This window comes from Apium graveolens, chromosome 9, assembly GCF_009905375.1.
Source record: "Apium graveolens cultivar Ventura chromosome 9, ASM990537v1, whole genome shotgun sequence".
Classification (NCBI taxonomy): Eukaryota; Viridiplantae; Streptophyta; class Magnoliopsida; order Apiales; family Apiaceae; genus Apium; species Apium graveolens.
Window position 1 is genome coordinate 62,902,670 of NC_133655.1, and position 12,210 is coordinate 62,914,879.

A 12,210-nucleotide genomic window follows, 5' to 3' on the forward strand; every position below is an offset into this window, starting at 1 on the left:
TAGGCTCTATCTTGGTATTTCTATGGACTCTAGTACCCTGGTTCAGCCTCCTCACACTCACTCACATTATCACACGTAAAAAACACATTACCAAATCTCTTCTTTTTCCCAGTTAAAAGACAAATTACTATAGCAATTTTATTTGTCATTTCACTTAAAAATTTACATACAGATTTACCATGTTATTTTATACTGTCTAAATTTGATTGTGAATGATGAGTGTTAAGTAAGCCGTCACTCTAAAATGTTAAAATGTCAGAGTAATGCTCAACATGATCTTATGTTATTCAACAATTAACATATTTATCATCCATTTATAAAAATATTATAAGTACCTCGGCATCAACCTCGTTCCCTCCAGCATCGTCATCTGTTTCACTTTCTAAATTTAGTTTCATCCTCAGATCTTCATCTGTTTAACTGTCCAAATTTAGTTTCCTCCTCGCTGCTCCTTTCTCCTGCACAGTGACATCCTGTCTATGCATAATCGGATTCGGCTCTGGTGAAATTTCCTTCCTTTGTTTCAGTATTTTTTGTTGCTTCTGGAGTTGTTGCGTGGTAATATACTTTCGCTTCACTGGTTTCTTAGCAGAATCTGTCACAATAACAATATAAATATATGTTAGAAGAATCGTAATTCGTTAACACTCTCACACGCATGCATATAAATATCACAGACTCTACCAGCTAATTGAACTTGATGTTTAAAAACACGCATGCTTACCGTGAATTATGTTTTTCCTTGGCCTTATAATAACATGTGATTGCATTTGTCTTAAAGGCTCAATTTCGACGTCAATAATGGTATCAATGAAGAATTCAATTTCTTCTCCATCATTGTAGCCCAATACATATTCATCAGTATCTTTGTCATCCAACAACATCTTCCATCCACCCCTATTTCCTTCCTTAATGTAGACTCCACCGATTTCAGAGTAATGGAGGTTATCTTTCACAGACTCCATGAGCACAGAAAATGAGAATTCATCATAATCTACATTTGGTACAAATAGAGATTTTCCACCCACATAGCTTTTTCGTTGAAACTGTCCAGCATAGTGCAATCTAATATTTAGCCTTTTATCCATCCTGTAAAAAACACAGATGATAAATACATTAGTTCATATGCATAAGACATCAAAAAGGGTATATATCATTTATAAACCCTTCTTTTAAATCAGACAGGCCAAATTCAATAAAAAAACATAAAACTACAAAGAAATTAAAAAAAAATATATGGCCAAATTCTATTGGGTATATTTCTTGAAATATTAGTGGAAAATTAATAAAAATTAATTGCATAATCTGAACATATACCATGATAATAGATTAATCATTTAATTGTGCAAGTGCTAATTGTGGGATCTATCTATATTATTTTAAATCATTAATTGTAGCAAAGAGAACTAGTTTACTTAACTGGCTGACATTTTATATGTGATGGAGATACTAACACATGCAATTTTTCTGGACATTAAATATATTAGTTTATAAGCAAGAATCGAGTAAAGTCATCTCGTTACACTAGAAATTAAATGCATCTCTGGTGTATTGCAACCAGAGCCGCTTTCTTTGACCTAAGGACACTACTAGAAATATGGGATCAGACATCGGTTCAGAACCGATGTTAAAAAAAATCTGAACCGATGTCTTCGCGTGTGATGTTAAATGTCATCAGCCTTTGACATCGGTTAACAGCCGATGTCTATTATAGTGCTATACATCGGTTTTAAGATTAAATGTGATGTCTTTGCAACAAATTTTAGCTTATATTACAGTATTTTTAGGTGAATATGAGTATATTATGATGTATTTATCCATTAAAACATGAAATCTACATGCTCTAAAAGCCATTTATTAAAATTCTTTTGAACAAACCGATGTGAAATGCTAGATCAGACATCGGTTACATTAGTTGGGATAGGAATTTCTTTTAGTGGGACATCATCCCTAATCCAACCCCCATCATTAAATTCTGGAATTGTTTCATTTCCATTACAAATATCTTGTAAATGAGTTGTGTCTTCTTCAGTGGCAGTCTGATTTTCAGTATCACACCAATCCCTTGAAATTTTTTTAATAACGTAATGGCAATTCTTTTCAAATGGATCTTCCACATAGAAAACTTGTTGCACTTGGGAAGCAAGGACATATGGATCTGATTTTTGTCATAATTTATTGAAATTTACGCGAGTTAGACCATACAAATCCTTTTCTTCTTGGTACTAGTAACACTTAAAAAGGACCACTCTAAAAGCTCCCCAGTAATCAAGTTCAAAACTCTCTTCGATTGATCCGTAGTAATTAACATTCCCAACTATTGGGTTCTGGTCTTTTGAACTTGCAAAGCTCGTGGTTTCAGCGGTCAAAGATACTCCGCTATTTTGTGTGGTACATCGAGAATCTCTAAATTTAGTATGGAATCTGAATCCATTTATTTCATATCCATTAAATTTCCTGGCTGCTCGATTAGGACCCGATGCAAAAACCTCTAATTCTCTTGAAATATTGTCCCTTTTCAGAACCACTTCTTTTAACCATTTCCAAAACTCTTCCGTGTGTTCTCATTCCCTTTTGTATCTTCTTGGATTTGCAAGACCGTCCACAAAAGCTCGATGCTCCCTAATATATACCAAGGTTAAATAATCTTAGAAATTTAATTGTAGTTGTTCAATTTTATATTACTCATTAAAATAAAATTAGGTCTTCAGAAATTACTCCATTAAAGTCACTATTTCTTGATTGCTGGAATTGAACAATACGTAGCGATGTGCTGCCTTCCAAACTATATCTTTTAATTTGAATATCTTCCCATCTTTATTCTTTTTGTCCCAATATGATATTCCTCATTACTTGGATATCTTCCAAAGTCAGTTACTGGATTTTTTGTTCCATCATCAACGCTTAAAAACCTTGAACAAAATGTCATACACTCTTCAGCCAAATAACCTTCTGCAATGGAACCCTCCGGTTTACTTCTATTTCGAACATAAGATTTCAACTTTCCTAGATAACGCTCAATTGGAAACATGCATCTGAGGTGTACAGGACCACCATATTCGACTTCTCCGCATAAATGAACGGGAAAGTGTACCATTATATCGAAGAAAGCCTGTGGAAAAATCATTTCAAATTCACAAAGTACCTCAACAATTTATGTTTGCAACCTATTTAGGTCATCTAAATCAATAACCTTGCTCTACAGACCTCTAAGGAATGCGCCAAATTTGATCATTGGTAAAGCAACCTGAGGTTTTAGTGTTTTCTGCACCGAAAATTATAACAAATAGTGAAGTATGAAATGAGCATCAAGGCTCCTATACCCCACAACCTTTCTTTCTTTCAAGTGCACGTACTAACTAACATTCGAGGCACAGCCGTAGGGAAGTCTGGCATTCTTCAATACAGAGCAAAATTGTTCTTTCTCCTTAATTGTCATGTCAAATATTGCTGCTCTTATTTGAAGATGCTTCCCATCGCCACAGTCAACAGGATGAAGGGGTTTTCTGATTCCCAACTCTTGCAAATCCTTTCAAGCATTTACGTGATCCTTTGTTTTTCCACCAATATTAAGTAAAGTATCTAATATTTTGTCGCATATGTTCTTCTCTATATGCATATGATCCAGATTATGACGAAGCGGATTATGACACCAATATGGCAAGTCAAAAAATATTAACTTCTTTTTAAAAGGGGAATCACTTTTACCCTTTTTATTGCTCTTAACCCCAAACTGGTCTTCAAACCCCGAAAATAATTCATCAATATCCGTGCCCGATAATATTTGTGGATTGGTCCCCATTTCAACTTCTCCGTTAAATCTCCGTTTATCTAGCCTCCACTTGTGCGTAGGATCAAGAAACTTTCGATGGTTCATATAACACACTTTTTTTGCTATATTTCAAGTAATTTGATGAAGTCTCATAGTTACATACAGGACATGCTTGTTTCCCCTTCATGCTCCAACCTAACAACATAGCATATCCTGAAAAGTCGCTGATTATCCATAACACACTTGCACGTAATTGAAAATTCTCATCAGTCAAGGCATCGTAGACTTCAACGCCGATATTCCATAATGATTTCAATTTCGCGATTAAGGGCTGCATATATACGTCGTTATTGTTCTTGGGAGATTCTGGACCGGATATTAATGTTGAATGAATGAGATTTTCTTGTTTCATACATAACCAGGGTTGAAGGTTGTAGTTTACCAACACTATTGGCCATGTACTATGACTTAAATTCATAGACTGAAATGGGTTAAATCCATCCGCTATGACACCTAACCTAACATTCCGAATTTCTGATGAAAAATCAGGATAACGAGCATCCATTGACTTCCATGCCTTAGCATCAGCCGGATGTCTTAGTTTTCCATCTTCTTTTCTTCCCACTGCATGCCATCTCATAATTTCAGAGATTTCCTTACACATAAACAACCTTTGTAACCTTGGTCGTAGTGGAAAGTACCTCATTATATTTGCTGGCACCTTGTAAATCAATTTTGGGGGATCATTATTATCAGGAATGCCTTTCTTCTCTTGTATAATCCACCTCGAAACACCGCAAGTGTCGCAAAAATCTTTAACTTTATTTTCTGCCCAATATAGCATGCAACTGTTTGGACAGGCATGTATTTTCTGGTAATCGAGACCTAAATCCCTAATAACACTTTTTGCAGCATTAAAGGATAAAGGCAGGTGGGCATTAGGAAAAGCATCTTTCATCAGGCTTAGTAATTCCCCAAATGCAGATTCGCTAATTCCATGAACACACTTTAAATGGTAAAGTTTGATCATGAAACTTAAACGAGAATATTTAGTGCATCCAGGATATAACGGTTATTTTCCTTCTTTAACATGCTGGAAGAATTTTTTAGCTTGTACATTAGGTTTTTCTTCTCCGTCTCCTAGATTTTGAAACTTCTTACCCGTACAATCGAACATCGCACCTAAATTATCTTGAAATTCCATTCCCATTTCACAATCCATAAAGTCATCGGTAACTTCTAATTTCATCTTTGAGACCTCATAAATCCATTCTTCATGCAACTCAAAAGGACCAGAGAAAATAAGATGATCATATATGGTCTTCTGACAATGCTAGTAATGTTCTGCACATTTTCTATAAGGGCACTTCATTTCTTCGCCTCTTTTATAAATAGGAAATGCATTGCTTAAGAAATTCTTTATCCCTTTTACGTACTCTGAACTGGATCTTGGAATGCTTATCCAAATGTAATAATCGCCATCCATTTCCATAATCTATCCGCAGCCTAGTAAGACTAATATCGGAACGACTACTAAACAAGCCCTATCCTGTAAGGTTTTAACATTTTAAATATATTAAATACACTAATTATAGCTTATACAGGTTATAATTACAAATCATATGTCATTATAAATCTTCAGTTGTCATTATAATTAATTAGTTATAGTTATAGGCTTAAACTATACAAAATTAGTCATTATAGGATTATATAGTTTAATTAGTTGTCAACAATACGAAGAATTTTATACATCAAAACCACATAACAGAGGCATACATTTAGAAAGTGTATACATTAAACAGTACGCTACTAGATTCAACACTACTGTAACACGTACACTTACATAAAGCCACATGTATTTAAACAAATATATAAAGTGCAACCATGAATTTGTGGACCTTATATAAATACAATATATCCAACTAAGAATTTCACCTTAGCACATAGAAATAAATTAAATACAAAAAACAGAGCGAAGCAACATGGTGCATAAAACAGACATCACATACCAGAGATAAACATTCGTAATAGAGCATCACGATTTAACTACACAAACATGCTTAAGCAAGGAGAATGGTTAAAGATTACATGCAAAGAATTTACTTTAGGAAAGAAGAAGCATGTTTACCTGTAAATGCTTAACGATCAATGTCAAAATCGAATGATCCTTTCTTAAGAGCAACCTTCAACCCCGCAGCCAACCTGTATGTCAAGTCCTTGCCTGTTAATTAAAAAAGTACCCCTTTGTCATTCATCCAGACTCATTATCTCTGGTCCTAATTTACAGAATAAATTCCTAACATACCAAGCAGTCAAGCACCAATTAAGATATAGACAGAGGCTGACCAACTATGACCAACTTGCAGTAGTTCAATCATGTAAAAACATTATCAAAATAACACAATCTACCTATCAGATCAACATTATCGAGCAATTACAACCGAATTACACTCTTTCAAATCAAGTATGTAAAAGCTTTATTATTCTCTGCTAACAAATTCAATCCAAGAAAACAAAGGGGTAAATAAAACCCTAAATCAACTTCACATAACAAATAAAACCTAAAATAATTACCCAAAATAAAACCGTAAAAAACCCAAAATCAAACAAATAAAACTTCAAAATAAAATCCTAAAAAAACATGTCCGAATTGAAATAAAACCCAAAATTAACTTCATATAACAAATAAAACCCCCTAACAAAACCCAAAATCAAATAAATAAAACTTCCAAATAAAACCCTAAATAAAACATGTTCGAATTGAAATAAAACCCAAAATCAACATCATATAACAAATAAAAACCCCCAATAAAACCCAAAATCGAAGATGTGTTCGTTTGGATCGAAGATACCCCAAACTCAAACCCCCATACTGAATCGAAGATGCTCCAAACTGAATCGAAGTTGTTCCAAACTGAATCGAAGATTAGCCAAATGGAATCGAAGATGAGAGTTTAGTGCAGCTTTTTGAGAGTATAATGGAAGATGAGAGTTTTGTTGCAGTTTTTTGAGAGTGAGAGTGAATGTCCGAGAGTGAGAGTGAATGTCCGAGAGTGAGAGTGAATGTCCGAGAGTGAATTTTGAGACTGTATTTTCGTTTAGGGGGGAAGAATAGCCGCCCAAATTTTCTCCTACTAACTTATAATTTGCATCTCTAAAATTTTGTTTTAATTTATTCAAAATTTCTTTTTTAATTTTAATTAATTTACGATTTGAAATATTAAGATATTATAAATATATAAAAAATATAAAAAATATTGAAACTTTAAATATGCTATGTATCGAAATTTAAAATGAAAATAAATAATATTTAAATGACATTTACATATATTTTGAATATTTAAATTTATGTTAATTTAAATTATAATTTTGAACTATTGAAAAATATAATAATAAAATTAAAATCAAAATTTGAAATATTAGTACATAGTAACTAGTAAATTTACGTTAAAACCATTAATAATTAAAATCTCAAAAGTTAGTAGATCGTAAAAAATATAATAAGAAAATTAAAATCAAATTTTGAACTATTAGTACATAGTAACTAGTAAATGCAACCCGACAAGATCAAATTCAACAGAAATCAGTCAAATGCAACGCCTTTTGGGCCACGTCAGCAGACACGTCATGTGGATCCCCATCCACGTCAGCTGCCACGTCAGCAACGGGGACCACATATGGGCCCAAATTCTGCCATGTCAGCTGCCACGTTAGCAGTGTGGGTCCATATGTGGGACCCCCCCCCCTTCTGCCACGTAAGCTGCCACATCAGCAATGTGGGACCCACATGGCGATAAATTATTGTGGCAGATGGCTAATTCAAAACCACGATCCCTAGTGTTGCAAGCTGTGCAACACCATTATTTATATGCAATGCCAGCTGAAATGTAATGCAACACTATTTTCTTATGGTTGCAGATAAGCCAAACTCTTATAGTTATTACAACGCTTTTCTTGCAACACTCAAAAAAAGCATTGCATATGAGCATATATGGCGTAGTGAATTGTTCCGATGGATGATGCACTTTGTATCTCGACGGATGAAGCTGATTGTCTATGACGGATGAAGCATTATGTAACTCGATGGATGTTAAATCATGTGCTTCATTAGTTGTATATTTTTTTGCATTGTCTTTAGCCACTATTTCTTGATCACTTTCATCATCACTGTCATCACTAACCATCTCAACATTATCGAATTTAAGGCTTTCATGGAAATCTCCATCTTGCAATCCTTCAATCTTTTTATCATCAAATACAACATGTACAGATTCCATAACAATGTTGGTTCTTAGATTGTAGACTCTATATGCTTTTCCCACAGCATATCCAACAAAAATTCCTTCATCTGCTTTGGCATCAAACTTTCCATGTTGATCAGTTTGATTCCTTAAGATATAGCATCTGCAGCCAAAGACATGTAAGAAATTTAGAGTTGGCTTCCTATTCTTGAACAATTGGTAGGGTGTCACACATTTTGCTTGATTAACCAAAGAAATATTTTGAGTGTAGCATGCAGTATTCACAGCTTTAGCCCAAAAATATGTTAGTAACTTTGATTCTTCTAGCATTGTTCTTGCAGCTTCAATATGAGATCTGTTTTTCCTTTCCACCACTCCATTTTGTTGTGGAGCTCTAGCTGCAGAAGACTCATGCATAATCCCATTCTCTTCACAAAATGATCTCATCACAGAATTCTTGAACTCAGTTCCATTGTCACTCCTGATTCTTCTTACTTTGAAGTCGGGATGATTGTTGACTTGCCTTATGTGATTGATGATGATTTCACTAGCTTCTTCTTTGGATTTTAGAAAATATATCCAAGAGAACTTTGAGAAATCATCTACAATTACTAGGAAATATCTTTTCCTTGAGATGGATAACACATTGACTGGTCCAAACAGATCCATGTGCAACAGTTGCAAAGGTTCTTCAATTGTTGAATCAAGCTTCTTTCTGAATGATGATTTAATCTGTTTTCCTTTGTGGCAGGCATCACACAATCTATCCTTAGTAAACTCCACTTGAGGAATACCTCTAACCAATTCTTTCTTGACTAACTCATTCATGGTCTTGAAGTTTAGATGGGACAGCTTCTTGTGCCATAGCCAACTTTCATCTTGAATTGCTTTACTGAGAAGACAAGTTACTGATTCTGCATTTGATGAGTTGAAATCAGCTAGGTACACATTTCCTTTTCTCACTCCATTGAGAACCACTTTGTTATTCTTCTTGTTGGTCACAACACAGGCTTCAGAATTGAAATTGACTGAGTTGCCCTTATCACAAAGTTGGCTGATACTCAATAAATTATGTTTGAGTCCATCCACTAGGGCAACCTCTTCAATGATGACATTATCCTTTGAAATCAAGCCATATCCCACAGTATAACCCTTGCTATCATCTCCAAAAGTGATACTTGGGCTAGCTCTTTCCTTGAACTCAGTGAGCAGGCTAGAATCTCCAGTCATGTGCCTTGAGCAACCACTGTCTAGATACCAAAGATTCTTTCTGTTTCCCTGCACACATCAAATCCAAATCAAGTTGATTTTGGTACCCAAGTTTCCTTGGGTCCTGCCTTGTTATCCTTTTTCTTTGGTTTCTTAGGCTTTACCTCATTTGATTTGGGGATCTAAGATTCATCCTTAGTCATTTGAGTTGGACCTTTGAAACCAGTCATTGAAACAGAATTATCATGCACATTTTGGTTTACATGAAAAGGCATGCTATTTACAAACATGTTATTCCAGTAAGGTATGCTAAATGGTATTTGAGGCATACTAAATACAGCATAATAAGGATTAGGTGCAAATGGCATATTAGCAAATTGAGCATTCATATTATGAGAAGGCATGGAAGTCAAGTTGGAAAAAGAAGAAGGTGTAGACATGGGAGTAGGCATAGCAAGTTTGCAATTAACAGACAAATGATTAACACTACCACACTTAACACAGATTTTTCTTGGAGCATATTTATCAGGTGTGTAGTTGTTGTGTTTGTTAATCCCTACTTTCCTATTTCTATTGTTTTTCCTTTTTGATTTTATCTTAACCTCAATCTTTTTTAATCTGTCATTCAATTGCTTGATAGAAAGATGCCCAACAGTAACTCTCTTTTCTATTCTCACTTGACTTGATTCTCCTGGAACAAAGTTTTTAGAAACTGATCCATACTTATCATTCAACTTAGATAGCTTAGCTTTGCTAACTGGCTTACTGACATTCGACGAATGTGGCTCATTGTCTTTCGACGGATAATCCTTTTGATTATTCGACGGATAATTTTCATCATCCATCGAGTCCACATCTGTTAAAAGTCCTTCAACCAAGTTGGAATCAAGCTTCTCTTTATTCTTTTTCCGGGCTGCATCACAAAAGGACTCTATTCCTTGAACTTTAGTGATTTGAGCATGGACATCTCTGGAAGATTTCCATGCCTTAATCACTTCTTGTTCTCGTTCAAGTTGCTTTCTTAAAATCGCATATTTCTTTAAGGATTCTGTAAGTTCATCCTTAGCAACCTCGCATTCTAATTTCAATTTTTCAAATTCAATAAATTGAGACTCTAGCACATTATTCCTCTCACTTAAAAACAAATTGTTTTCTTTAATTTTAGCATTTTCCTTAGTGAGGGACTTAAGTGTAACATGCAGGTGATATAATTCAGTAGACATGTCATTTATTGCATCATTACACTCAGCCTTAGATAGATGTGCTAGGTTAGTTGTGATTACCTGATTGCTTGATGAACTGGTCTCTGTTTCATCTGATTTGGCCACTAGGGCTAGGTTAACATGGCTTGTTTCTTCATCTTCATCCAATCCATCTGCAGCCCAGTCATTCTCCTGTGTAATGAAAACCCTTTCCTTTTCCTTGAGCAACTCAAAGTATTTCTGCTTATAATCAACAGGCTCAAACTTCTTTTTGCTGGAATCAGACTTTCAACACTCACTAGCAAAATGACCTGTCAAGCCACATTTGAAACACTTGAATTTTGACTTATCAACCATATTTCTATTTGGCTTGGCTGCTCCAAAATTCTTCTTGAATTTGAGCTTGGAAAATCTCCTGGATAAGAATACTAGATGCTCATCAATATCATCCATGTCATCTTGGCTCAACCGTTCTTCATTTTCAGCTACCAGCCCTTTACCCTTGCTTTCACAGACCTTTGATGTAGATTTAACAGCTTCCACCTTCGCCTCTTTCTCCTTCTCTAACTCAGCAACTAGTGCAATGGATCCTCCATTCTTCCTTCCTTTATCCATCCTTTCATCTTGCTCTATTTCAAGCTCATAGGTTTTCAGGATTCCATATAGTCTCTTCAAGGTGAACTGTAATAACCCCAAATTTTGGAATTTTTGAGACACTGATGAATAGTAACTTTTGCTGATTATGCTGATTAAGGAAATTTTTCATGCCACACTATGTAGGAGTTATTTTATTGATATTCTGAGATCTTATTAGTACTCCATAAAGTATATGAGTGTATGTAAAGATCGTCAGAATCCAAATACGAACACTTTGATTTTTCCCGAAAATCCACCAGATACTGAAAGGATTGAGTATAAGGTAACATGCTTAAAAGGATTTTAATTCATGGATTTTAAGCAAGGATCATTAAAGGACTAAAATATGAAGAGAGGGTTATGGAAGCCAAGTAATAAGATCCCGGATATGATCCCTCAAACGATCACCGAGAACGAGAGTTAAGTGAACCGTAAAACAAATAAGCGACCAAGGATCAAGCTTATACAAGTAACCAAAGGATTAACCAAATAATTAAGCATTAATCAAAGAGATTAGAGGAGGATGACATCATCCAACCATAAGGGAAGGACATGTGGCAAAAGAATGATGCAAGTAATGACATGAGAAAGTGATGTCATCACTTTATCAAGATATTTGATATATATATATAGTTTTCTATAACTACTAATCAGATAAGGTATATTCGATAGTTTTGAATAATAATCAAACTTATTTTCGATTATTCAAATAAAGATCGTACTTTCGTATAAGTATGTCTTTTGTTATTTGTTATTCATTTCAAGTATGAGTTTTAAAACTTCTACTTCAAATATTTTTCTAAAGATTATCCTTATGGGAATATTATTTAAATAATAATATTCAGATATTTTCCAACATATCGGGACTGATTTATTTTATTAAATCAGCATTACTCCAAACATTCTTAAAAATGTTTTCGAGTCTTCAAAATGATTTTACAAGTTAGAGCGGATCCCAAAACACGTTTTCAAATTTAAGATCTTCCTTTCGAAGGGGACTTGAATACTCGCTCAAAAATCCGAGGGATCCGGCTCTGTGGTGTATTTTATATTCGCAACGAGGTTGCTGTTTTGAGAAAATAATTTAATTACTTGCCCAATGTTCGGGAAGTAAGTCCATCTAATTGAATCGGCATAACGACAGGCCGGG

General features: G+C 34.6%; 1 protein-coding gene across 1 annotated transcript; it reads right to left on the minus strand.

Moving 5' to 3' along the window:
• Nucleotides 1-416: 416 nt before the first annotated feature.
• On the minus strand, nucleotides 417-5,021 carry LOC141685284 (uncharacterized). The gene is made up of 6 exons (XM_074490396.1): nucleotides 4,890-5,021; nucleotides 3,936-4,778; nucleotides 3,545-3,862; nucleotides 2,913-3,112; nucleotides 725-1,089; nucleotides 417-595 (listed from the first exon to the last, which is right to left on the minus strand). The coding sequence occupies exons 1-6, from the start codon at nucleotides 5,019-5,021 to the stop codon at nucleotides 417-419; spliced, it is 2,037 nt and encodes a 678-aa protein (XP_074346497.1).
• Between the last annotated feature and the right edge of the window lie 7,189 nt (nucleotides 5,022-12,210).